Source organism: Myotis nattereri, assembly GCF_964212035.1.
Source record: "Myotis nattereri genome assembly, chromosome: 3".
NCBI classification, from domain to species: Eukaryota; Metazoa; Chordata; class Mammalia; order Chiroptera; family Vespertilionidae; genus Myotis; species Myotis nattereri.
In genome coordinates this window covers 200,503,944-200,531,931 of record NC_138077.1, presented here as the reverse complement: position 1 = coordinate 200,531,931, position 27,988 = coordinate 200,503,944, and the positions used below count along the sequence as shown (strand labels likewise).

Genomic DNA, 27,988 nt, shown 5'->3' with positions numbered 1-27,988 from the left:
ACAGAGGAAACAGAGCTGGCCCAAGCAGGACTGCTTTCAGGACACTATCAGGCTGCGAAGTCGCCCAGGAGCTGCGGGGTGGTCAGGGCAGGACCCGGGGTGACATTCCTGCTCCTCCCCCACCTGTGGCCAGGGCATCTTTGTGTTGGCACAGCTTCCTGGGCTGGGGGAATAAGCAGAGAGGAACCCAGCCAGGTCCTTACCTAGCCAGAAGCCTCCTCCCTTCGGAAAGGGAACCATGTGGCTCACAGCTGAAGTGACTACCACACAGATGGCCCTTGGGTGCCCCGTGGCTCCCCTTCTCAGGGAGACACAGAGGAGAGGGCTGGGGCCTTATGTTAATGGTGGTGTTGGCAGGGAAACCACCTCAGTTCTTGAGTTTAGCAGAGAAGGATTTCAGAGCCAAGAACGCGAATTTTAAGAGAAAGTTTATTTAGAAACTTACAGAAGGGCCCTTGGAGCTTAGGAGAAAGGCGGAGGTAATGCATGGGGGGGGGGGGCGGGGGGCGGGGAGGGGGGTCGAGGGAGAAAAGGCTCCTAAGTCCTTCATCTTGAGGGTTTTAAAAGCTGGGAGTTTAGGGGAGGCTTTCAATAGAATATTAATCAGTTTATGCTGATGCACCAAAATGAGATTTATTCCCCTAACTTCACCTGTCCTTGGATGTGGTTGGTATAAATGGCACTCATTGGTTGTGTTATCTGTCTTCCTGAGATTTTAGCTCTTTATCCTCTGGTTGGGGAGACGTGCAAACCACTTACTTTTAAGCGTCCTTGGCCAGGGGAGATGGGATGCTGTGATTTACTCGATGGCTGGCTGTAACCTGCTTGGCCATTTATCTGTCTCGGATTCCCTATTCCACTTGTCCTGGCTTACTAGTCTGTCTTGCAACTCCCTAGCCCCCATGGCCTCCTTAAATCAGATCGTGTTAGAGGCAGAGGGAGGGGGCTCAGTCCTAAGATTTCTTTACAGGTTTCTAAGGCAAAGAAGATGGGAAATGAGGCAGGTAGGCAGGGGGCGCTGCGGCCAGGCTCCCCTCCAGCATCCCTCACTGCCTCTCCCTGAGGCTGGTGGTAAGACAGCATTGGCAGCGGAGCAGGCCCAAACCCAGCCCCACCAGGAACTGACCCAGGAGCAGGAGGAGTGGGCTTGTACCTGCTGAGTCCCCACCCTGGGGCTGCTATCCTCGGATGGGAGGCCGGGGAGGAGCCCCATTCCTGGAGTGGGCAAGGCTCCTCCGCGCTGAGCATGGAGCTGAGGTCAGAAGAGGGATCTGGTTTATGACACAGCCAGGGTAAACAGAGTCCTGGCTGGGCCTGGGGGACACGGGGCCCCACCGTCTGCAGGTCCTGTCCGTGCTCCAGTGGGCACCTGGCCCGGCCGTCAGTCCAAGGGGCCCTGGCACGCCTGACAGTCCTTCATGTCCTCAGAGTAGTGCTCGATCTGGATGGTCATGGTGTGGAAGTTGAACTTCCCCTGTAGGCGGGCGCTGGCTGCCTTCAGCACAGCCTGGGCATCTGTGTTCTGAGCTGGGAGACAAGAGGACACAGGAGAAAAACATTTACTCACTCGTGGCCCCTTAGAAACAATCAGGAGCCAACTCTCATGCCCCGCCCACAGCAGAACAGGGTGCCTGACCATGCACACTAAGATTCCACCCTGCACCAGATACCCGCCCCCGCCCCCGCCCCAGGTCCTGCCACACCCTGAAAGAACACGAAGGGCACTTTTAGGCCTTCCTCTACCCCGCCCCCGCCCCGCCCCGCCCCCCCAGCCCCCGCCCCCGCTCCACTCCCCCAGCCTCAGTTTCTTCATGTATAAATGGGACTGTGATGATCAAATGAAATAATGCACACCAAGCACTCCGCATGGGGCCGGGTTCCAAGCATGGGCACCGGCAGCATCTGGGAGGGATGCCCAGGCCTCTCTGGCTGCCCCTCCCCCTCCCCCACCCCCAGTGTCCCCACCACTCACCAATGGCGATGTGCACAGACAGCACAGGCTGGGTCACAGTCAGTGCCCAGATATGCAGGCTGTGCAAGGCTTCCACCCCCTCCACTGACAGCAGCAGGTCCCGCACAGCTGTGAAGTCCACGCCCTTGGGGGTACCTGGGGACAGCCAGGGCGGGGCTGAGGGGAACTGCTCCCTTCCACCCATGCTGGTTCCCGCTCCTCCAAGGTCATCTCAGAAGAGCGCCTCGGCCAGCAGACCCGCTGTTACCCCACCGTCCATGTGGTCGCCGTCATACCACCTGTTGTGCTTTCCTCTTAACACTTAACACTGAAATTCTCTCGTTTGTTGGTTTCTCGTCTGTCTCCCCCTCTAAAATGGAAGCTCCATGAAAGCAGGATAGTCTTTATTTTTTATTTACCACCCTATCCTCCCCAGTGTCTAGAACAGTGCCTAGCCCATAGTAGGTGCTCAATAAAAAGAGGTTTTTCTTTTTTCCTGGGAAGCTGCCCCTACGTGAGGCATCGTGATTGTCACTTTGATCTGGGTCAGTCACTTTTTCTTGGAGGAAAAGCTCTGACCTGCAGCTGGACATTCCTGCTGACCACAAACCAGAATCCAGGTGACCCTCCCACACAGAGACCCATGACCCCAAGACCTGGAGCACAAGAAAGCCAGACGAATAGCGTGGTAACTCAGGGCAGACCATTTGCCACTTGCTACCTAGCACCCCTCCGAGTCCAGCCACATCCTCCTCATGCCGGGGCCTCGGAAAAGATGGCCCGGACTGCTCCACATGCTCAGCAGCCTTGTTCAACACTAACCGTCTTTTTCTGAGCCTCAGTCTGTCCCCCTGTGCAATGGGAAGCATGATCCTCAACCCTCGCTCTGCCTGAGGAAGGCAAATTGAGACTGAGGAAGTGTATGGGGAGGGGCTAGAGTGCCAGGGGCTAACCCAGAAACCGCCTGATTAGGCAAGAAGGACGCACCTCAGCAGGGAGGAGGCACCTTGTGCCTAGGGGGAAGGGAAGGCACAGTCCAGGGGACATTTCCAGGAATGGCCACCCTGAGGGCCCAGCTTCGTGCCAAGACCGGCCTAGGGCCCTAGGCTCTGCCGGCTCCAGACCCTGGCTCCCCACCAATGTGCTGGGATCCAACCCCCACCCTGGAACTTCCATGAGAGCTGGAGAGCCAAGAGCAAAAAGGGAGCCCCATGCCCGGTTACCTTCCATTAGCACCAGGATCACGTCCCTCAGGATGGTCAAGGTTGTCCCCAGGACCAGGATGGAGAAGATGAAGGTGCAGATGGGGTCTACGTACTTGTACTCTGGCTGCAGGAAAAAGGGAAGGCAGAGCTAGGGTTCAACATCCACACCTCAGCCTCACAGTGCGTAGGGAGGAGGGGCTCTCTCTGTACCAGGGTGGGCATGAGCCTTACCCTGGCCCTGCCTCCCAGTTTATTCCACACCCAGAAGGACAGGCACGCCAGACCACAGTTCAGATAAGGCATAGTCCCTTCCCACCTCCTTGCCACGGGGCTGAAACATGGACAGATCTGAGTGGAATCTTAGGCACCATCTAGTCCATCACCCCTATTTTGTAGCTCGGGAAATTGAGGCTCAGTTAGAGCAAGGGACTCACTCTTCGTCACACAGCTGGCAAGGGGTGGAGCCAGGCTTCAAACTCAATGCCCAGCCCTTTCCAATATACTGCACTGCCTCTGTGTGATGGGCAATGCCCAGGCTTTGGCAGCACACAGTGCTGGGTTTGAATCTGGCTCCACCACTTACTAGCTATGTGATGCTGTGCAAGTCACTGAACCTTTCTGAGCTGCAGGAAACACCAGAAGTTAGAGAAATGCTCCTTCCCTCTCCCCACTCTTTTGCCAGGAGCTAGAAAGGGGGCTAGAATCTGGAAAGGGTCCTGTGCAAGAGGGTCCCCTCCTACCCTACTCCCCAGCTCTGACCTTGAAGTATAAAATATAGGCTGCCACCAGGACGCCCAAACTCTGCAGCAAGTCTCCGATCACATGGATAAAGGCAGCTCGGACACTGGGGTTCTCCTGCTGCTGGGTGGTGTCTTGGCTGTGCCCTTGGCCGTGGCTGTGTCCATGCCCTTGGCTGTGGCTGTGTCCATGGCCAGACTGGTGAAGAGTCAATCCCATTCTACGGAAGTGGAGACAACGCCAAAGGGCTCACTGAGATAGAGGGCAGAGGCTTCAGATCAGCCAGGTAAAGCTACTCATTAGGGCTGGCCTCCCTGTGGGGCTAAAAGCCCAAAGCCCCAGACTGCATGACCCCTTTGACTATGTGAGCAGCCTGACCCAGACCCATGAGGCCTTGGTTCAGAGTGACATAGAGAAAGGGCTCAACTCCAATGCCAGGCTGAATCTGGGCACAAAGATGCCCCAGCGCCATGTCTCAGAGCAGAACACCATGCAGTCATCAGTTCCCCCCGCTGTGCCCCAGACGGGAGCCGATTCGTAGAGGAGTGGCTTGCTCTAGGCCACTGAACAAGGGAGAGAGAACCCAAATAAGACAGCCGCGCTACACACCCTGCCCCTCACTGAGACCAACTTCAACCACATCCACTTGAAAAAGAACTTGGACTCTTCCCCGAGGGACATCTGCTCCTGCAAGAACTAGACTAACCCCTTCCCACTTCAGGTATGAAGCCTCCCAGGTTATTCACCAACACGTGTGGGGTGGGGTGGGGTGGGGTGGAATTGATGCTGCCCCAGATTTACAGTTCCTGATGGTCTGGGCCCACCCCTAAGGCAGAACCCAGGTGTTCCAGATGCTAGAGCTCAGACCGTTAGGAAAATTCTGTTCCTGTAGCTCAAGCAGGTCAAACTTTCGGCCCACAATGAATATTTTTGCAGCCCAGCCAATATAACGGTATGTCAGAAACGTTTTAATAAAAATTCCGTAACTTAATTTTTACAATATCCTGTTATACATAATTATTAATAACGAACGAACTACAACATTTGCTAATGACTGATTACTATAATCGTGCTGCATTCATTTCCTTTATGTGCCTTATGCACAGGCGCACCATTTTCTCTACTAACACTAGCAGCAAATATTTTAGCAGCCGATTGCCATGTCATTACTTCTTGGACTGACTTGTTTGGTGTGCGCAACAGGAAATATTTCGCTTTCGGAGAATAAGAAAAATAGGTTTATTTGCGTTGTGCTTATGAATTTGTGCAGTTTCTCAGTGTCTGGTAAGTTGATGTTCAAGAAAAAAAATACTCATTCTTATTAAAATGTTCTATTATTTTATGTTAACGATGACTCATTTATTTCAGCCCTTTATGTTCAGCAGGTCTCTATCGAAATGAACCTGCCTTTCTATGAAAAGCGAAGCTGTTGTTTGGTTGCAGCCCACATAACTGAAACCTTGCTTATTTGGCCCATGTTAGCCTTTGAGTTTGAACTCCTGTACCGGAGTTCCGGCTGCCCTGTTTCCACCAGAAGGCACACAGGTACGCACGTGAGAAGCGGGAGGAGGGAGGACTCACATGATGTTCACGGCCACGGCGCAGCCGGCTGTTATCAGCATAGTCTTCCCCTCGATCTCATAGTTCCCGGAGATGAGCCGCTCTGTCGCCAGGTACACCAGCACCCCAGTCACCACCCAGATGGACAGCACAGACAGCAGGGCTCCCAGGATCTCTGAGGAAGAGCCAACCCCAACACCAACCTTAGTGTGGAGCCCGAAGGCGGAGGAGACCCCTGTCCCAAGTCAGGGCTGGGTCTGCACCTTAGCCCACCACTCAAACGTCTGACAATATCAGAGCTAGAAGGAGTTTAAGTCATTTAGCTCAAGACTTTGTTTTACATGTAATGAAAATGCCTTTTTTAAAAAAAATATATTTTATTGATTTTTTACAGAGAGGAAGGGAGAGAGATAGAGAGTTAGAAACATCGATGAGAGAGAAACATCGATCAGCTGCCTCCTGCACATCTCCTACTGGGGATATGCCCGCAACCCAGGTACATGCCCCTGACCGGAATCGAACCTGGGACCCCTCAGTCCGCAGGCGGACGCTCTATCCACTGAGCCAAACCGGTTTTGGTGAAAATGCCTTTTTTAAATGTATACCTGTTTAAAGCCTGTATCCTCCAGAAAGCTTTGCTGACCTTTCCTGCACCCCTCCCCCCGCCTTCCGACCCCCCCCCATTTGTTCTTGAAGTTTGCCCACTTCATTTCATTGGAAGGTGAACTCTCCTTCCCCCCCAGACTGGGAGTTCCCAGAGGACAGAAGCCAAGTTTGACATTATCCTCCCCCATGAAAGTTGCTCTCCTGGCCTCACTCAGGGGATCCACCTAAGAAACCATATCTGGACCTGTCACTCTTCCAACGCCAACCCCATTCAGACCAGGGCCCTCACCAGCTCGCTGCCAGCCGAAGTTCATGGTCTTGGTGGCTGGCCGGGAGGACATCCAGAGAGAGAAGAGGCTGATGAGCATGCTGGCAAAGTCAGTGAGCAGATGGGCTGCATCAGTCATGATTGCCAAGCTGTGTGCTAGGTACCCACCTGCAGGGGAGTGATAAGAATGGAGGGTCCTCGTCAGCTCCCCAAGGAGACACTGATACTCACTGCAAGTTCTTTCTCTGAGCCTCAATTTCTACCATCTGTGAAATGGGACTAACAACATCTACTTACAGGGTGAATGTGAAAGTCAAGTTCAAATAGGGCCTGGGAAACATAGTAAACATTCAGTAAATGCTCTTTCCTTTCTAGGCATTCAGCCCTTCCCTTACCTACTAGTTTTGTGTAATCTCGGGCAAATTACATAACCTAAATGTACCTGTTTCAAAATCTATAAAATCAGGAGACTAACAGCACCCATGTAACAGCACAAGGTTGTTTTGAGGGTTGCATGAGATACATGTATTTAAAAGACTTAACAAAGCATAGGAAATATAATCCATAATATTGTCCATAATAACTATACATGGTGTCAGATGGGTTCTAGACTTATCGGAGTGATCACTTTGTAAGATATATAAATGTCTAATTACTAGGTCGTATACCTGAAACTAATATAATATTGTATGTCTATAGTAATTGAAAAATAAAGTTCTTAAAAAAATTAAAAGGAACATAGAGTCTTCAGTCTTCAACTATGCCCTTGAACAACACAGGTTTGAGCTGCAGGGGTCCACTCCTAGGTGAAATTTTTTCAACAAATACAATTAGCCCTTCATATCCACGGATTTCCCACCTGTTAATTCAACCATCCCCGTGGAAAACTCTACTTTCACATCCCCAAACACGGCTTCCTAAACACAGCTTTCCATCTGTGGTTGGTTGAATCCATGGATGAGAAGGAGCCAACTGTTGCTAAGTTTTTAGGGAGTCAGAAGTTACACCTGTATTTTCAACTGTGTGGGTTGACGCCTCTAACCCCCCCCCCCCCCTCCACTGTTCAAGTGTCAACTGTATTAATATTGCTGGAACATTCAGGAGAAAAGCCTTTTGGATCATCCAGAGTATCCGCGTGCCAATTTCACTTAATTAGCACAAAAGTCCGTACCAACGACTTCCCCAACCATGAACACCAGGCAGATGGCAGAGGCCACATAGAGCTGGCGCCGGGCCCGCTCCTTCTCGGGGTCACAGCGGCTGCCAGGACCCTGCTGGGAGTGGCAGTAGTGACTGTTCTCCACGTTCAGCTCAATGGATGGCAAGTCCAGCTCAGGTCGTGACACAGAAATCCAGCCAGCCTCATTCTGCCACCGAGATCCCATGTAAGACCTAGCCAGAGAGGAAAGGGTAGACTCAGCTCGGAGATGGGGACGAGGAGGGCTGACCCCAATCCTCTCTCTCCGTGGGGCCTGGGCGTTCCCATGTGGACAATTAGGGGACTAGCTAGGGACACTCCAAGCTCCAAGGTCCCCAAGGAGCGACCAGAGGCCCATGTCCGCAGGTGGGTGCTGGGGGAATGACCAGTCTCCGGGAGTCTAAGGGCCGTGCCCCAGATGTTCACTTCTCCCCCATCCCTCCCAAGGCCTGGAGGAGGCCAAGACCTTGGGAAGTGGCCAAGGGGCGGAACCAGGCCAGTCGAGCACGGAGAAGGAACAGAGCTCAGGCCCTGGCAGCTGGGCAAACCCCCATCTCTGCACCTGGGGACACGGGTCCTCCCTGGGCCAGGCTGCCCCGGGGCAAAGTTCCTGGCGGTGGGCGGGGCTCTAGGCCAAGCTCTCCGAACCCCGGGGCGGTGGTTAGGTTCTGTGCTCGGCCGCCAAGGGGGGCTGATCCCGCGCCACGCTGGGTTTCCCCTCTCCTCCACCTCGCTCCACCCCTCCTGTGTGCACAAACCATCCGGTGCCGCTCAAACCATCCGGGACGGCAAACCAGGAGGTGCGTCTGCAGCTGCTCAATCCCCACTCCTGCCCGGGCTCTCGCCTTACCGCGCTGCGGACCCGGCGTCCAACAGACGCTGCTTGTCCGTGGTCTTCATGCGGCGCCGCGCTGGGGCGGGAAGCCGCGCGCCGACTCCCGCACTGAGACCCGCTCACCTGCGGGGAGAGCCCAGCCGGACTCTCGCGTCGCCCCGCGCGCCTCTCCCGTCGCCGCCCGGCGCGCCCCTCTCCCGCCCGCTCCGCCGCGCTGGGACCGTCCTGCTGCCGAAGCCGCTCCGCCGCAGCCCAGCTCCGCGCGCGAGCCCTTTATTCGGCCCTCGCCACCCCGTGTGAAGCGGCCCGCCGCGCGTCGTGTGCAAAAGCCCTCGGGGAAGGGGGATGGGGTGGCCGGGTGCAAAGGATGCCCAGGAGCTGCCGCCCCCTCCCCGCCCTCCCCACCCAGCACCCGTCCCCGCGTCCCTGGGACCCGGGGAGCCCGCGTAGCTGGCGACGAACAGCCGAACCGCCGCTACTGAGCTGGGACCGCGCGACGGCTGCGTGCGCTCTTCCCCGCGGGGCGTGGGCAGCCGAGAAGTTCTCGATCTTGGTTCGTAGGAATTAGCTTTGGATCCAGGGAGGGAGGGGATGTGGCTCCTGAGGCTAGAGCTGTGTCTTCGCCTCCGGCGGGAGACGCCTGCGCCTTTGAAACAGGGGTGTTTCTGCCCTCGGGCGGCAGCCACCTGCGGTGAACTGCGCTCCGCCAGGCTCGGGAGGGGTTCCTGGAGGCCGAGCTGCCTCCCTCCGGGCCGGGCAGTGGCCCTCGTTAGGACAGATTGGGACTGGCCCACCCATCCTCGCCAGCGGAGCAGCTCCGGTTCCTCGCTCGGCTTACAGTCTGGAGTGACCGGCTTATCTCCCTTCCCTTAGGGCAGCGTCGCACTTGGGCGTCGGTCTCCATTTGGGCAGAGCTAACACCACCATCACCACCACCACCACCACCATCAGCTCACAGGAGCCCCAGCGAGGGGCCACGCATGGTGTTCGCCTCTCGCTTTCTGGCCTCACATTCCTTCAGGCTTCTGTGGAGGGATACTATCTTTGATTGTGTTTGTTTTTAATCCTCACCCGACGATATTTTTCCATTGATTTCTTAGAGAGAGTGGAAGAGAGAGGGGAAGACAGAGAGAAATATTGATTGCCTCCTGCACACGCCCTGACCAGGGTCCGCTTGCCCCCGGGAGGATCCTGCAACCACGGTACATGCCCTTGACCAGAATCGAACCCGGGACCCTTCAGTCCGCAGTCCGATGCTCTATCCACTGAGCCAACCCGGCTAAGGCTACTATTTTATTTTTATTGAATTTTAGAGAGAGAGGAAAGGAGGGGGGGGGGGGAGAGAAATATGTGAGTTGATGTGCCACCAGCACACCCCTACCAGGGAATCGAACCCCCAAATCTGGGCACGTACCCTGAGGGGGAATCGAACCAAAAACCTTTTGGTGCACCGGTTGACTCCCAACCAACTGAGCCACACTAGACAGAACTATGTGAGGATACTTTAGAGCAGTGGTTCTCAACCTCCCTAATGCCGCGACCCTTTAATATAGTTCCTCATGTTGTGGTGACCCCCAAACATAAAATTATTTTCGTTGCTACTTCATAACTGTAATTTTGCTACTGTTATGAATTGTAATGTAAATATCTGATATGCAGGATGTATTTTCATTGTTACAAATTGAACATAATTAAAGCATAGTGATTCATCACAAAAACAATATGTAATTATATATGTGTTTTCCGATGGTCTTAGGCGACCCCTGTGAAAGGGTCGTTTGACCCCCAAAGGGGTCGTGACCCACAGGTTGAGAACCGCTGCTTTAGAGTGTAAACCTATAACCCTAGCTGGTTTGGTTCAGTGAACAGAGCAGACTGAAAGATCCTGGGTTCAATTCAGTGGCCCTCGTTAGGACTGATAGGCAGCCTATCAATGATTCTCATCATTGATGTTTCTCTCCCTCTCCTTTCCACTCTGAAATCAATAAAAATATATTTTAAAAAAGAAAGTAAAACTATAAAGAAATTTAAGTGTGTGATTATCAAAAAAGACAGGATAGTGGCTACTTCTTGACCTGCATAGTAGCAACACAAGAATTCATTTTACAATAGTTTATTAAACTCTATAACTGGTTTTGTATATTTGTATGGCTGTAATATATTACACAATTTTAAAAGAAATTAAAAAAAATGATTCAGAACAGCCCTAGCTGGTTTAGCTCAGTGGATAGAAGGGCACGCGTACTTTGGTTGCAAGCTGGATCTGCAGCCCTGGTCAGGTGAGCGTGGGAGGCAACCAATCAACATGTCTCACATTGATGTTTCTCTCTCTCCATCTCCCTCCCTTCAATGGGCCTGGTGGACATGACTCGGTGCTTGAGCATCAACCTATGAACCAGGGGAACGTTCCGTTCCTGGTCAGGGCACATGCCTGGGTTGTAGGCTCAACCCCCAGTAGGGGGCGTGCAGGAGGCAGGCAATCAATGATTCTCTCATTGATGTTTTTATCTCTCTCCTTGTTTCCTCTCTGAAATCAATAAAAAAATATTTTTAAAAATAAATAAAAATCAATGGAAAAATATCCTCGGGTGAGGATTAGCAAGAAAAAAAATGCTTCAGAACTTGAGGAAGAACTAGAATTGAGAACAAAAATCTGATTCCCTGAAATTCAAAGTTAGGGACTGAGTTAGCCTTGGGAAAACCAGAAGTGAAAGTGGGCCAAGGTGTGAGGGTTTCAAGCACTTTCATAAAATGAGTTCCATAGAACATTAGTTCTGGAGGATGTCACATAAATGGATAAGTTGGGAAATGGATAAATTTTTAAAAAATTATTCAGAACAGCCCTAGCTGGTTAAATATTCAATCCACCAAAAACTTACGAGCCTGCCCTAGCTCATTTGGCTTAGTGGATGGAGTGTCAGCCTGCGGACTGAAGTGTCCCGGGTTCGATTCCGGTGAAGATCACATGCCCGGGGTTGCGGGCTCGATCCCCAGTGGGGGGGCGTGTAGGAGGCAGCTGATCAATGACTCTCATCATTGATGTTTCTCTCTCTCCCTCTCCCTTCCTTTCTGAAATCAATAAAACTATATTTTTAAAAAACAACAAAAAACTATTAAGAGCCTTAAAGATCAAGCAGTAGTCCAAACACCATAAACTTGATGGGCCAGTCATTGTCTAAAGTCAAATCGCTTTGTTTATGGTAGGACTACTCAGAGCCCTTAACTTTCTACTGTGTTCTGAATGTCAAAAAGGTGGGGCAGACTCTGCAGCGTTCCTCAAATTTATAAGTCCAAGGTGTCTCAGAGGAAGGGAAAGGGATAGAGAGTTAGAAACATCGATGAGAGAGAAACATCGATCAGCTGCCTCCTACACACCTCCTACTGGGGATGTGCCCACAACCAAGGTGCATGCCCTTGACCGGAATCGAACCTGGGACCCTTCAGTCGGCAGGCCGATGCTCTATGCACCCAGCCAAACCGGTGAGGGCTAATGCACCATCTTTGATTCAGTCAGTTTCATCTCTCTCCCAGCCCCTTGGTTCCTTGTTCATGGAAAGCCTTGGAACTACTTTGGCCTTGGCCATCGCCTCATCCCCTAGAACTGGTGGCTGTCTTGACCTCCCCTGGAGTAAATTTGGGAACCAGCAGAGCGTCCATTGTGCAACTCCAGCACCCATGCCCAACCCTCTGGACCACAGAGGGTCTACTCCTCCCACCTCCCACATAGGCAATTGATGGTGTGCCATCTGGTTTAGCTTCCCCAACAGCTGCCAAAAGGGGCCAAGTGATACAGCCTGGAAGTATAAGAGAATTAACACTCTGGGAGACAAGCTTCAATTCTGAGACAAGAGATGAAAGGAGCCAGCAGGTAAAAAAACTCCCTTCTTCCCTCTGAGGAACTGCTTTGGGTTGGCTGTGTTCTTCATGACCGGCCAGAAATATCTCACGTGACGGAGCAAAGAGCCGGGTCTCTCCGACACTTTGCTTCTCTCCTATCCTGCCTTGCCTCCACTTTCCCTCATCTGACTGCCCTGGGGTTGTATCTAGACTAAAACATTGAAGTTTTGCCCCAGGTTCTGTTTTCCAGAGAGCCCGAGAACAGGGCATTACCCCCGTGTCTTGAGGATCATCTCGGCCAGTTTTCCATGGAGCTCTCATTGGGAAATGCTGGTGTAAAGAGCTCTTCTTTGGTGGGACAGAAGCCTAGCCTTGCCATTACTGGCTCCCTCCTGCCACACACTTCCTCTCAGGCCTCTGTCCATCTGAAGTCTCCGGAAACAAAGGCTGAATGAAACCCCAACTCTTTCGGCAATAACAGGAAGAGAGCACTGTGCATTTATTAAAACAACATATAACAAACTCAGTTACCACCCCCTCTGTCAGGGATAGGCTCTGAAATACAGTACATGACCCTCTATCTAAGATCGCCAGTCACACAATGACCGGGCATTATCATACAAAAGTTCCTTTACAAAAAGCACCAAATTGGCATACATATACAAGTTTATACAAAAATCACATTTTAAAAATGTACAAAATATTCCATTTTGCACCAATGTAGAAAAGTATCCTGTGTGGTTGTTTCAAGCACATTTCCAACTCTGCTTCAGTGACTGCTGGACACAGCGGTGGGGGTCCTACTCCTAGTCTGCTCTTCACGCAGAGGGAAGACACACCTCCCCATTGTCCCTCAGGGGCCCCGACCCCTCCCACCCTGGGCCTGTCACCAAGGCAGCTGGGCCCATCCCACCCTTCCCAGCCTCTCTGCATTCAGAGGTCTCTTCCTCATCCAGCTCCTTACTGGTGTCCTGAAAGAAAAAGAAAAAGAAACACCAAGTGAGACGGGGACTCGGGGATAAGCTGCAGTGACAAAATGATCAAACTCCAATTCCTGCCTGGCCTCTTCCTTTTCTTTATAATATATATTTTTTATTGATTTCAGAGAGGAAGGGAGAAGGATATATAGAAACATCAATGATGAGAGAGAATCATCGATCGATTGGCTGCCTCCTACACACCCGCTACTGAGGATCAAGCCCACAACCAGCCCACGTGCCCTTGACTGGAATCAAACCTGAGACCCTTCAGCCCACAGGCTGATGCTCTATCCACTGAGCCAAACTGGCCAGGGCGACTCTTTCGTTTTAAAGAAAAATAGAATTTAGTTGCCAAAACAAAATTGGATTGTGCATTCAATACAAAATACCAAAAGACTACTCTGTATGTTTCAACTGGATTGGAATTTAGTTCCAATAATAACTTGGCTTTTAAGATAATTAAATTAGCCCAGCCAGTGTGGCTTAGTAGTTGAACATCCACCCAGGCAGCAAGAAGTCACCAGTTCAATTTCCCAGTCAGGGTACATGGGTTACAGCTCGAGATCTGGTATCTGGTGAGGGGCATGCGGGAAACAGCCAATCGATGTCATGTCCTCTCTCACTGATGTTTCTATCTCCCTTCCCCTTCCTCTCTCTCGCTAAAAAAAAAAAAAAAAAAAATCAATAAAAATATGTTTAAAAATAATAATAATAACATTAGGAAACATGTTAATTAGCAAACATGTCCTTCCTGTGTACAGACACTGTGTTAAAAGATTCTCTAATGTACTCTCCATTATAATCTTTTGAGGTCAGTACTATTATGCCCACATGCCTAAATGAGTAGCCCAGAAAAGTGGTGATCTACCCAAGATCACACCACCAGCCTGTGAGAAAGCTGCAATTCAGCACTCTTAACTGTAGTCTTCCAGGTTGGCAAACTCAGATGGCAACAGGGGCCAGCAGATGACATGCATAAGAGCAGGAAGGCTGACAGTGGTGGGTCTGGGAAAATTGGCAAGTGTATGTCCCATGCAAAGGGGGCAGCCACCGCCCATCGCCAATCCTTAGAATGAGAGAGAAGGGCAAGCCCAACACTGTTAGCTCTTTCCAAAATTTTACAAGAAGGTGGAAATCCAGATTCTCAGTTGAAATTTCTTTAAAAAAAAAAAATCTTTATTGTTGAAAGCATTACATTTGTCCCCTTTATTGATCTCTTCTAGCCCATCTCCACCCCCAGCCCAGTCCTTCACCACCTTATTGTCTGTGTCCATGGGTTATGCATGTATGCATACAAGTTCATTGGTTGATCTCATCCCACCCACCAACCCTCCCCTGCCTTGAAATCTCCTTTTAAAAAATCCTTTAAGCCCTGGCTGGTGTGGCTCAGTTGGTTGAAGGGTCCTCCCGTACATCAAAAGGTGGGGGGCTTGGGGGACAGGGGCAGGCTGGGAGAGGACAATGGGGGCGGGGGAGGGACATATGTAATACTTTCAACAATAAATAATTTTTTTTAAAAAAGGTGGTGGGTTCAATTCCCAGTCAGGGAACATACCAAGGTTATGGGTTCAATCCCAGGTTAGGGTGCATGTGGAAGGCAACCAATCAATGTTTCTCTCTATATTTCTCCCCCTCCCTTCCACTCTCTCTAAAAATCAATGGAAAAAATATCCTTGGGTGAGGATTCACGAAAATAAATAAATAAATAATAAAATAAAATACTCCTTTAAAATAATCTAATGTTTTAAATGTTGGCAACTGATTTAAAAAAATTTTAAACATTGTGCTGACCAAACAAAATACCTCAGTGGACCAAGCTTGGCTCATGAGTGCTCTGTCATTTATGTCTGTTATGCTACACTGCTTTCCATATAGATATAGGTCATTTATTTAATTTATTTATTTATTTATTTATTTTATAATATATTTTTATTGATTTCAGAAAAGAAAGGAGAGGGAGAGGGAGAAACATCAATGATGAGAGAGAATCATTGATTTGGCTGCCTCCTGCACACCCCACACTGGGAATCGAGCCCAAAACTCGGGCATGTGCCCTGACCAGGAATCAAACTATGACCTATTGGTTCAGAGGTCGACACTCAACTACTGAGCCACACTGGCCAGGCTAGATATAGGTCATTTAGATATAAAAAATGGGAGCTTTTTATTATAAATAGTTTGGAGTTTTTTCTCTAAGGGTATAGGGAGCAGGACTTTATCCGTAGAAGGTTTACACATATTGGGAACATCATCATATATTGGCATCATCCCCAATGTCCAGCACAGCACTTTGTACACAGTCAACATCTCATGTTGAATGAATGAATGAAGATGGATTTCTTACCTTCTTCCTTTCCCTCTGTGGACTCTTCCTCTTCCTGATCATCTTCAGTGAACTCTTCCTCTTCCTCATCTGTGTGTGACAAAGAACAACAGTGTTAGGATAGGCTGGTTTCTCAAAGGAGCTGCTCAGAGGGGAACTGGCTGGAGACAACACTGATCCTAATCCTTTCTTTAAAAAAAGAAAAAAATATATTTTTAATTGATTTCAGAGAGGAAGGGAGAGGGAGAGATAGAAACATCAATGATAGAAAATCATTGATTGGCTGCCTCCTGCATGCCCCCGACTGGGGGTTGAGCCTGCAACCAGGGCATGTGCCCTTGATCAGAATCGAACCCAGGACTCTAGTCTACAGCCAACGCTCTATCCACTGAGCCAAACCGGCTAGGGCCATCCCAATCCTTTCTGATGCCCACTCAGGGTCAACTGGCCATGCAATGACATCAGTAGCCCAGGAGGTGATGGGTTTGCCAAACCTCAGCTGCACAGAGGCGGGCTTCCTCCTGTCTCTTCCCGCCCCTTCCCTCCTGCACCTCCATGGAGGGAGGTTCAAGAGGCTCCTTTGATCCAACAGCTGCAGCAGCTGCTGTCACCTGATCTGCCTGTGACCAAAGGGGACTTTGGTAGGCACACTGTACTTCTGCCCACCTCTCAGTTAGACAGGTAAACATCACCCGTGGAGATGGGACAAGAGCACCTGAATTCTCAGCAATCAGAGTCCTTGTCTTGAAGGAATTTACCAACCTTTGGAATCTGCTAGCCTAGCACTCCCTGTCCATCTTTCCTCATTCCTCAGCCTACTGGGAGTGGTTGGGGGTGGGGAACACTTCTGGGGCCTCCTGCTCCTTGGCTCTCTGAAGCTGAGCCCAGACAGACTGACTGAGCTGCAACCTGTGTCCTCACTTTCCTCTCCTGGGATATCACCTTCAAGCTCTGCCAGCAAGGAACATGGCTCTTGCCCGTCCCCTCTCCAGAGCCATTCCTTAATCCTTTGGGGCTGTGAGGGGGTCACCACAGAGTCAGAGTATTTGTCCAGAGTGTCTGCGAAGAGGCTGGAAGGAGGAAATGCCTCCAAAATGACAGCTCAAAATTTCAGCCACCTACCTGGGACCTATGCACAACTACTCATAGCAGCTTGTGGAGGACTTACTATGTGCCAAAAATTGTGCTAAGCGCTGGACAGGCATGGTCTCAGATAATCCTCACGAGGGCCTCGTGAGCCAGATGGCCCTTGGTGGCATTCACGTGGGCTACTTACTAACTAGCTGTGTGGCCTCCAGGAGACCTCTTATGCTGCCTTGGCTTTCACAGTGGAGATGACAACAGAACTACCTCATGAAGTTGCACTAAATGATAGAATTTATGTCAAGGGCTTAGTGCCTGGGACATAGAAAGTGCTTAATAAATGGGAGCTGTTGGTATGGTTCTCTCCCCGTTTTCCTCTCAGGAAACTGAGGCTTGGGGAGATGATAGAAGGCAGTGCAGGTCTTCACAAAGCCATGCTGTTCGCACAGCATGATCCCCTCTTGAATATCTTAGCTTCGGGAGGGTAGAGCGGAACAGGTGATCTACAGCAATGGCTATACCCAAGTCTGCCAACATCTCAGCTCTGGGACGCATTTTTGTCCTCACCCACAAACGAGGTGCATCTGGTGCTCTGAGAATAGATGCAACACCAGATTCTGCAAGCTTGTGGGAGAGCCAAGCTTTCTCATGCCAGCCCATGTACAATTCTTCCCTATTCCTGTCACCTCTCTGTCCTGGTCATTGAAGCATCACCTATCAGAACAATGCAACATTTGGCAGAATTGGATTCCATTCTCTCTTTCTCTATCGCAAAATAGCTACCTTTCAACTGTGATCTTGAGCTAATTATTAACATCTTTGTTCTTCATCGGGTTGCCTCAGTTTCCCCTTATTACTATTATGGTTACATTGTTACAATTATTATAGGTACTCTATGGAAGAGTAATTATAAACAGAAGTGAGGACATGGTACAGATAAATTAAGGTACCTGAGTATTCATAGATGATAGCATGAGAAAGCTGAAGCTAAGGCTGGCTTTAGGCACTAACTATAACTAGTACGTGTTTAGTACTCTATAAACTCTTTCCTATCAATGTCTTACAGTAGTTGTTGCAATAGCACCAAGAGGTAGTCATTATTAGCAGGCCCACTTCTAACCTTATTTTCTCTAATCCTCAACTGAGGACATTTTTCCATTGATTTTTAGAGAGACTGGAAAAGAGAGGGAAAGACAGAGAGAAACACTGATGTGAGAGAAATACATCCATTGGTTGCTTCCTTCACGAGCCCCAACCAAGGCCTGGGCCAGGGAGGAGCCTGCAACCAAGGTATGTGCCCTTGACCAGAACTGAACCTGGGACCCTTTGGGCCACAGGCTGATGCTCTATCCACTGAGCCAAACTGGCTAGGGCTAACCTAAGTTTTAAAGTTAGAAAAACGAAGCTCAGAGAGGTGGAGGGGTTCGCCAAAGGTCACACAGATAACAAACGGCAGCTCCAGATTCAAACTTGGGTGTGCCTGTCTCCAGACGCCATGCTCTTCCTACAGCCCAAGACACCTCCCTGCAAGGATAATTCACTGAGCAACAATTATGCACCAGGCATTGTGCTCAGCTCTCAACTCATCCAGAAGTTGGCTGATACCTGGGCATCTTTGCTAGTGTATCTGTTCCCACATGGGATGCAGTGGAAGGGAAGCTGATTTCCAGGGGCCGAGCAGGGAAATAGACAAGTGCACCTCTCCCCCTTACCTGTCCCGAAGTCGATGGTCCTCAGGGTGTCTGCTATGTGCTCTAAATCCAAAGTGAAGTAGTCCATGTTTTCAAAGCCCTGCTCTGTCTTCCCCAGCTGGCAGCCCTTGGAAGCTTCCACAATGCTGTAGGGGGCGTGGGGTGGAGGGGGTGGGGGGAGAAAGAGAGAGAGATGAGGGGGAGTGAGATCTCTGGGGGTTAGTGCAGGGATGGGGTGTTTTAGCTCCAAGCACACCAGTGCACATGCTCATGCCCACACCCAGGCCTTGCACCTAGAGGCTCCCCCTGGGGTGTGGAGTATTTCCTCTCCAGTCACAAGCAAGTACAGGTCCAAGAAAGCAGGGAATGATACAAAGGCCAGGAAAGCCAGCCTGGGCTGAAACCCTCCCAAGCAGCCTGAATGCAAAGCGGGAGGCCCTGGTGGGAGCGAGGGCCTTGGATCACAGCCCTGGGGAGACACTGACCTTTTGATGAGTTTCTTGGCACTCTGTGGGGGAGAGAGAGAGAGCAAAGGGTTAGGATTGCATTAGGGGTCATTCCAGGAAATCAGCAAAACCAGAGACTGGCTGCTGCAGATGGGCCCTTGGGGCCATTCCCTAGCCTAGTGGTGACCTGCTCCCCACCCTGAGCTGAACAGAACTTGGATCTTTCCTCTGTCCATGGTCTGCACAGGTCTTGGTGATCACTCTAGGCCAGTGGTTGCCAACCTTTCGGACCTCATGGACCACCTGTGGTCCGCGGACCACCGGTTGGCGACCCGCTGCTCTAGGCCCCTCCCATTGTCCTGGCAGGAAGCTGGGATTTTAGGGATATCAGTCTAAACACCTAATCCCTGGACCCTCCAAGATGAGACTCTTATCCTAATCACTTTTTTATAGCCGATGCCTAGCACAAAGCCTGGCCTACAGTAGGTGTTTAGGAAATTTTTACAAAAGAACTGAACTGTAGGGCAGGGCTGCGACTCATACATCTTTGTGTCTCTACCTCAGTGGCTGACCTACAGTAGGTGCTCAATTAATAGGTTTAAGTAGGGATTGTCTCAGGCTCCTTTTACAGAAGAGGAAAATGGGCCTCAGGGAGGTTTCAGCGACTTGCCCAAGGACATATGGATGGTCAGTGGAGGAGCATGACTTGAACTGTAGACAGAGCGATTGAGTTGAAGTGATTCTGCCCACACCCTCCTAGTCCTGCTCACCAAGAGGAAGATGGCTCCACCAGGCTCGTCCAGAGACTGGATGGCTGTCTCCACCAGCTTGGTGGACTTGTCCAGCTGCTCCCGGTACTGCTGGATGAGGGCCTCAATGAAGCTGAGCTTCTCCTCCTGCTCCTGCGTGATCCGCTGCAGCAACTCACTCTTCTTCTCATCCAGGATGGCATACAGCACGTCAAACTTCTGGCTCAGCTCTTCCTTCACCTGGTGGCTGTTTTCCTGGGGACACACATCTGGGAGTCACACCCTGTGGGGCCCTCCCTATCCCCAACACTTCCTTTCTAGGATGGATGTATTAGGAACAAAGGCTCTAAAGCCCGAAGAGGTCCGCCCTGGCTGGTGTGGCTCAGTGGTTGAGCATAGGCCTGTGAACCAGGAGGTCACCGTTCAATTCCTGGTCAGGACACGTGCCCGGGTTGTGGGCTCCATCCTCAGCAGCGGGGCATGCAGGAGGCAGCCGATCGATGTTTGTCTCTCTTTAAAAATTAATTTAAAATTTTATTTTTTAAAAGCTGGAAAAGGTCTTACTATACCTTCATTGTACACAAGATGAAATGAAGGCTTAGTAAGAAGAAAGCCCTTGCTAAGTTTTCATAGCTACTCGGTACATGTTTGGAGTCTGGTGTCATGGAGAAAGCAATCCCCTTCTTCAAAAAACAGAGACTCTAGGGTCAAATGAAATAATATATATTCTGGCCCTCCTGTGTGACTCCAAATCACGCTCTTCCCCCCATTTTAGGACCAAGACTGGATTCAAGAAGCTCTGCACCATTTGGTCCTCAGTTTCTTATCTGTAAAATGGGTATAATAATAGCATCTCATCAGACTGGAGTTCTAGCATTACTTATCAATCTGGGAGTCCCATCACGGGTGGTAATAATGTCCCCTTCCTTCCTTCGAAGCTATCTAACACATACTTTTTGTCTATCAACAATACAATGATCCCTCCCCCCATGTGATTTCCAGGGCCCCATCCCAAGTGAAGAAAAATCATAGATGCTTTTGCAGAAATAGAAGTTTCCTTCTGCCTCTACGGTCTTGCGACTCAAAGTGTGATCCATGGACCAGCAACTTGGGCAAACCCTGAGAACTTGTTAGAAAAGCAGAATTGCATGCCTCATTCCAGACCTACTGAATCAAAACTTAAATTTTAACAAGACCCCAGGGTGATCTGTATGTACTCTAAGGTCTGAAGCCTTGGTCTATAGCACACCAGAGAACAATGGCCTAAACACTACCAATGCTGACCCTGGCAGGTGGGGATCGGTTGCTTGGGCGTCGTCTCATGCTTAGTACAGTTGCTGGTTCCATTCCTGGCCAGGGCACATGCCCGGCTGCAGGCTTGATCCCCAGTAGGGGGCATGTAGGAGGCAACTGATCCATGTTTCTCTCTCACATCGATGTTTCTCTCTTTCGCTCCCTTTCTCTTTAAAAATCAATTAAAAAAATAAAAACTACCAATGCTAACAAAAGAATACTGAGAATTATTGGTGGGATGGGGGTCTGTCTTGTTCACCACCCCATCCCCAGAGCCTTTGGAAGGGGCTGACACAGCTGTGCTCAAGAAACATTTGTTGAATGAGTAGATTAATGGGTCAATGTATAATGAATTAGTGGATTAGTGAATTAAGTGGATTAGTCCATCCCTCCTCACCATTCCTGCTTGAACACCCTACTCCAGGCCCCAACCTTGAGTCACAAGCCATGGGTGAGACTTTGCCCCAGGTTGCATTGGAGGCTTCAAACCCCCAGGCAGAGCTACTCTGTCCCCTCACCTTGGTCACTCGACTGGAGTCCTCCAGCTGCGTGATGATTGTCTGCACTCGGTCGTTGCCCGCCACCAGCATGGAGATACAGTTACTCAGTTCAGTCTAGATGGGAGGAGGGGTGGGGGTCAGGAGAGGAGAGGAGAGACAGAAATAGTCTCAGGGCCTGCCCTCTTGGGATTTGGCAGCACAATGGCACCCTCACTCCCTCTCTGCTAGAAAGAGCCTGCAGTAGCTGTCTGGCCCCTCTTTCTGAGGTCCAGAGCAGGGAATATCAGATACTGTTTCCTTTATTTTATAGATGAAGCACAGAGAGGGGACGTGAGCTGCTTAAAATACACAGCAAGGTACTGTTAGAGGAGTGGCTTGTTTCTAAGAAGAGAGGGATGAAGAAAAGAAATATAGTTGGGAGTTCTAAAAGAGAGAGATCAGATGTGAGGGCTATCTGGCTGCGACATCTGTCACCCCATTGATCGCCAGTGTTGATTCGGCTGATCTGGCTGGCTAGACGGGTGTCCCCCTCCTCCCTCACCGATCCATGTGCATCCCTCCCGAAGCTCGGTCCAAGAGGATGGCCTCAGTCCAGAGGAGAGGACCGGGACCCAGAGCACACTGGGATGTAGAATTCATGGCCTGAGACGTTCCCTGGTGGCCTGGCCCTGGGGTCTGGTCTCTCCCCTGTGGCCACACCCAGGTGCTCTCAAGTGGCTCTAAGTATAACCCATGAGCTCAGCTGCCTCCTCCAGGAAGGCAAGAACTGCTGTCCCCGCAGCCTGGGAAGTCCCTTTGGAGGGACCATTATTGAAAGGCCGGCTCAGCAGATCTGCAGGGATCAGATCCACAGCCTGAATCATGGGGTCATGCCACCAGGCCCAGGCTGGGGGTGGAAGTGGCTCCGGCCAGTACCTTTTGTCCCTGGAAGACACTCTGCAGTGGGGCCACCTCACAGGCCTGGTGGGCTCCAAACACCTTGCACATGGAGCATGTGGGCATCTCACACGTGAGGCAGTAGATGTTGATCTTCTCATCTTCATGCTCCTTGCACATGGGGTGGCTGCCCTTCTGCAGGGGCCTACTGAAGTGGAAGAGTCACAAGTCATCAGGCGGGCGCCCCGAGTCACTGCCTCCTCCCTCAGCTCCAATCACAGCTCCACCTCAGATCTATGACCCAAGTTCTCAGTGGTTAGATGTCCTTAATCCTTTTTGTTTAATCCTCTGGGGACCCAGGACCGGGGAAGCCAGTGACACTAAGGCTGTCTCTGTAGACTAGGGCTCAAACGCTGGTGATGGAGTTGGCCTGGACATGGCAAGGATGGTAGAATCCCCAAGTCATCAGGTCTAGAGACATTTTCAAGAAGAGGAAACTGGGCCTCAGAAAGGTGAATTGACTTGCCCAAGGTCACTCAGCAAGTCAGGGTAGGGGAGGCAAAAGCGCATTTGCTCTAATTATAGTCACCGTAGCTCTCGGTTCCTGCAGGCTGGGCTCTAAGTGAAGCAATTTATTCTCATGGCCTCACTGAATTCTATATTTAACCCACCAGACTGTAACCTCCATTAAAGCAGGGAAACTTGCCTATTCTCCTCACTCCTGAATCTGCAGTGTACAGCGCCTTGCACAGAGGAGGGAGTAGATAAGCAAGCGTGCCCGGAGGGTGTCCCGAGGCTCAGAGAAGATCGCAGTGTGTGTGCCCCAAGTCACACAGCCATTACGTGGGCAGCTCAGGGCTGTCCCACAGCCCAGCACAAGCCTGACTTCTAGCCCAGAGATTCTTTCCAGGGTAGTCTCTTCCTTCTCTTTCTTCCCAAACATCCCTTCTAGAATGTCTTTCTTCCTTTTTCTCTTTCTCCACTCAGGGTCTCTGGCATGTTATTTATGCCTCTCAGGAAATTGGTTACCTCGTACCCAAGATTCATTTGAGGAGAGTCTAGCTCTTACCTCTCCAGCTAGACTACACACTCATTTAGTCAACACTGTGTCTGTACTACCTCTGATTTCCCAGCCCCTAGCACAGCAGGCACCTCCCAAGCCCGGGCTTCCGCGTCTGGGTTTGAATCCATAGTGTCCTGAATGTATTCATTCTGGGACCTTGGACAAGTGCTTTCACTTCTCTGAGCTTTGGTTTCCTCCCAGAGCTACTGGGATCATGGCAGAAGTTGTCTGTAACGAATGTGTAGAGCCGGGCACAGGGCAGACCCCCCACCAAGGGCAGCTATCATGGTCATCCAACTATGCAGAAAGGCCTCGAAGGGTTCAAATACAGCATGATCTTCATAGGTCAACACTGGGTGGGCTAATATTTTGGTGCAATGTTGATTTTATCTATATATATATATAAAAGGCTAATATGCAAAGTGACCCCTTGGGAGTTCGACCAGGAGACTGGGAGTTCGATCGCTCGCTATGATGTGCACTGACCACCAGGGGACGGCGCGGAATGAAGAGAGGCCCAGGCCAGCAGCCAGAAGGCCCGATTGGCCCTGATGGCTGGCCAGGCCTAGGGACCCTACCCATGCACAAATTTTGTGCACTGGGCCTCTAGTTATGATTATAATGATCAAAAATATATTTGCATTTTTGTAGTGTAGAGCCCTAGCAATGTGAGAGACAATAGCAGTTAGAAGTATTCATCATGGAACACTCCCTCTCAGCTTCACCACTTGCAAGCTTGAACAAATCTCTGAACCTCTCTGAGCCCCCTCCTTGTAAAATGAAGGTAAGAATGTCTTACAGGATTATTGTAAGAATTAAATAGCGATAATGCATGGGACATACTTCGTACAGAGCCTACACACAGTAGGTGCTCAATAAATATTTGATATTTGTAACATTTCCCATCAAAATGCTATACAGTTGCCCTAACCAGTTTGGCTCAGTGGATAGAGCGTTGGCCTACGGACTGAAAGGTCCGAGGTTCAATTCCAGTCTAGGGCATGTACCTTGACTGCGGGCACATCCCCAGTGGGGGATGTGCAGGAGGCAGCTGTTCGATGTTTCTCTCTCATCGATGTTTCTAACTCTCTATCTCTCTCCCTTCCTCTCTGTAAAAAATTAATAAAATCTTTTTTAAAAAAGAAAATTTAAAATGCTATACAATCACAAAACAAATCTTACTGTTCCTTCTGCAAGCAGGGGAAATGAAGGCCCAAAGACTTACCCAGGATCCTACAATGCATTAGTAACAGAGTCAGACTAGCAAACACAGTTCCCCAGGCCTGGCTTTTTTCACTAGGACTAGTCTGCCACCTTTCCTTGGACAGGACACTGCCTGCAGGCAAGCACTTGATGACAATTTTGGATCATAAGGGCTGTGAGGTCAGCAGCCGGGAAGCCTTGTCAGGATGTCCTGATTTGTAAAGATCTCCCTGGTAGCTGTGTCTCTCTCCAATTTGAGGCCCAACACCGCACAACCTCCACCACTCACAAATTCTGCCTGAGAAAGAACCGCTATTCTAAAATTAGGGAGACATAGAGCTCCATCACTGGTCCCACTCCCAGTTCTTACACATCCCAGCGGGACAACCTTGGGCAACTGACTTCACCTCTTTGAACCTCAGCTTCTTCATCTGTGAAATGGTCTTGCCTGCTCCATAGGGGTGTTGTGAAGCAGCAGGAAGAAGCATTCCCAGCCCTAACCAGTTTGGCTCAGTGGATAGAGCGTCGGCCTGCAGACGAAAGGGTCCCAGGTTTGATTCCAGTCAAGGGCATGTACCTTGGTTGCGGCCACATTCCCAGTAGGGGGATATGTAGGAGGCAGCTGAATTAATGTTTCTAACTCTATATCCCTCTCTCTTCTTCTCTGTAAAAAATAAATAAAATATATATTTTTAAAAAGAAAAAAAAAAGAAGAAGCATTCCCAGTGCCTGGTGCTGTGCCTCCCAGCACATGGAACCTTAACTGTTGCTATCACTATAGAGCAAGGATTTCAACCTTTTTCATATATCTATCTATCTATATATATATATATATATATATAATTTATTATTTTTTTTTAGAGAGAGAGAGGAAGGGAGACAGGTAAGAGATGGAAACTGCCTCCTGCCCGCCCCCCACTGGGAATCGAGCCCAAACTGGGAATCGAACGGGGAACCTCTTGGTTCATAGATAGATACTCAACCACTGAGCCACACTGGCTGAGTGATTTCAACCTTTTTCATCTCATGGCACATACAAATTAATTACTAAAATTCTGTGGCACATCAAAAATATATATTTTTTGACAATCTGACCCAAAAAAAGGTATACTTTTGATTCATTAATACCAGATGGCTATTGTTGTGTTGGCTCTTGTCACCTTTTATTTGACAGTCTAAGGGAAAAGAGGTCAGTGCCCCTGACTAAGTAGTCAGGTACTGCATGTCTTAAAAATTCTTGTGGCACATCAGTGTGCCATGGCACACCAGTTAAAAATCGCTGCTATAGAGAGACTGACTACGTTCTCACTGGGCGCTTTCTCTGCTTATCAGGGCCAGTTAGCTGGCCCTAGTGCCTCTCTCTGTCCCTCTCACAGCTTGTCTTGCCTCTGGTTCCTACCGTATCTTTCAGGAGGACAGCCTGGGCCCCTTCCCATTCGCTGAGTGACACGGAGAACCAGGGTTGGGGGAGAGAGTAAGCCTCTGTTCCTGCCTGAGGGTGAGGGACACGCTCTCTGGACTGGCTAGTTAACTCATCCACCCAGGGGACTGGATCCGGAGCAAATGAAGGAGGAAGGAGCCTGGGAGAGCTGGGCACAGAGCGGCTAGGGCAGGAGGCCGGCCTCCCAGCAGCGGGCGAACTGACCTTGAGCACTCCTGCTTGTAGATGTCAATGATGTTCTCCACCAGCAGATTCCTCTGGAGGCCGTACACTCCGTGGCGGTCCATGATCACCTCGTGGCGGCAGGTCGGGCAGCGGAAACGGCCTCCAGACATGGACATCGAGCCACCCCGGCTGGACCAGTAGGGGTTTGCGGCCTGTGGGTGGCAAGGGCAGAGGTGAGGCCTGGGCTCGCTCCTCAGTCCCTGCCCTTTCTCATCTCCAGGTTATCCTCCACACTGCTTACATCAACCATCCTCTTGTCAAACCATGAGCTGCAGTCCCCTTTCCTGAGATGAGAGACGGCTCACTGACACAAGGAGCCCCTGGTAAACACTAAGCCATCAGCAGGTTTGAGAGTCAGCAGGCCTGGGTTCAAGTCACGGTTATTGTGCGAGTGACTTCGGGCAAGCAGCCTTATCCCTCCAAGCCTCAGTCTGCCCACTCATCAAATGGGCATTTTAATTAGAGCTAGTGATCAGGGCCGCTACTTTAAAGATAAAATAGTGAGAGAACATTTATCACGTGCTTCTGGGAAACCTTGAGTCTTGCCTCCCAGCCAGGACATCCATTCTCATTCCTTTCTTAGGAGAGGAAGCCCCTCCTGCCCTATATCTGAGGGCACAGCCTCAAAAGGGAAAATGCCTCTACTGCTCAGTGCCTCCCACCCTCCCTCCTCCTAGAGCTCTGGGCCCCCTTCCACCAGGGAGCTGGCTCCAGCCCCTGGGTCTGGTTTCTTTCTCCTCTCCCCTGCTTCCCCCACTTATCACTTGTGGCATTTGACTCCTGATTGAAGAGTCAACTGCGGTGCTCAGGACAGAGGTGGCGGGTGGCAGAGCTGCCGGCAGGGTGGGGAGGGGAAACATGCGTCATGGAAATGGAATTGGGCAGCCAGAGCCACCGCCCCAGCCCCCTCAGCCCAGTCCAGAGGCCTTTGCAGGGGAAAGAACCTGCCCGGCCCTGGCTTAGAAGTGTCCTGGGCTAAGAGAGAAGAGCTTTCATCACAGGAAAGCTGAGGCGCCCCCTGAGCCCCCGGACTAGGCCATGCCCAGCACTGACCTGGAAGATGTCATTGGCACACTTCCGGCAGAGGTTGTGCTGACAGGGCAAGATGACCACCGGCTTGGTAAACATCTCCAGGCAGATGGGACAGATCAGCTGCTTCTCCAGGTTCTCCAGGGGGTTCCCATCCTGGATCAGGCTTGATTTATAATCCATACTGTCCAGCAGTGTGGGGCCCACCTGGCTGCCTCCTTTACCTGCCTCGCTCTAAGCAGACCTGGGGTCTTGCCTTTGTCACAAAACACCCGCCCGGAGCCTCTTGGCCTTCTTCTCCTGGCGCCCAAATTCTGTCTTGGTCTGAGGCCCCTCTGATATTTATAGCTGGACCCTGGTCACATGAGCCCCAGGAGGGGACCAGCTGAGCATTCCGGTGCCAGCACGGCTGGCGGGGCTTGAGTTTCCTCCAGGCCTGCAAGAGCGGCCTCTCAAATCACATGTGGGGATGAGCAATCACTGTTCCCCTGAGATGGGGGTCGTAAACAAGAACAGCTTGTTCGTGGGCAGACTTGGGGGAGGACTGGGGAAACAGAGTTTCCTCCAGAAATTAGTCCCCTCCCGCATCAGGCTGGTGAGCCAGGGATGGGACCCAGAGAATGGGCCACTGGGATTTTCAGGGTTAAGAGCCAGTGCCCCCTCACCGACCATAATCAGGTCCATTCCTCCTCTGGAGTCCTGGGCGGCTCCCAGGACAGGGGCAGAGCAGCCCCTCTCTCTGAGCCCATCCCTCTGCCTTAGATCTGAGGTATGTGGGGAGGGACATGGAACTTCCATGCCCTCTCCAGGGGCATTATTCTCTTGAAAGGGGGCAGAAATAGAATGTTGGGGAACCAGCTAGTATTGTAAGAAATATTAATCATACTG

General features: G+C 50.6%; 2 protein-coding genes across 2 annotated transcripts; both read right to left on the bottom strand.

The window, feature by feature from the left end:
- Positions 1-420: 420 nt before the first annotated feature.
- Positions 421-9,159, bottom strand: SLC30A2 (solute carrier family 30 member 2; the record flags this gene model as incomplete). Its single annotated transcript, XM_081086103.1, has 9 exons — positions 421-1,527; positions 1,973-2,107; positions 3,175-3,280; positions 3,916-4,114; positions 5,476-5,629; positions 6,350-6,496; positions 7,500-7,720; positions 8,377-8,479; positions 9,156-9,159. The coding sequence occupies 9 exons, from the start codon at positions 9,157-9,159 to the stop codon at positions 1,382-1,384; spliced, it is 1,215 nt and encodes a 404-aa protein (XP_080942229.1). The 3' UTR covers positions 421-1,381.
- A 3,508-nt stretch (positions 9,160-12,667) lies between these two features.
- TRIM63 (tripartite motif containing 63) lies at positions 12,668-27,983 on the bottom strand. Its single transcript, XM_081088160.1, has 9 exons — positions 27,125-27,983; positions 26,051-26,223; positions 22,179-22,347; positions 21,282-21,377; positions 19,492-19,725; positions 18,761-18,783; positions 18,297-18,421; positions 15,523-15,591; positions 12,668-13,169 (listed from the first exon to the last, which is right to left on the bottom strand). The coding sequence occupies exons 1-9, from the start codon at positions 27,281-27,283 to the stop codon at positions 13,159-13,161; spliced, it is 1,059 nt and encodes a 352-aa protein (XP_080944286.1). The 5' UTR covers positions 27,284-27,983; the 3' UTR covers positions 12,668-13,158.
- Positions 27,984-27,988: the final 5 nt, after the last annotated feature.

Bases quoted from the DNA above. Each gene is read 5' to 3' on its own strand.
- TRIM63 (XM_081088160.1), bottom strand. From the start codon at position 27,283: ATGGATTATAAATCAAGCCTGATCCAGGATGGGAACCCCCTGGAGAAC. The intron at 21,378-22,178 runs GTACTGGCCGGA...CCTCCCATCTAG, and splicing joins GTGTCTTCCAGGGACAAAAG to ACTGAACTGAGTAACTGTAT. The intron at 19,726-21,281 runs GTGAGGGGACAG...GTGTGTCCCCAG, and splicing joins ACTCCAGTCGAGTGACCAAG to GAAAACAGCCACCAGGTGAA.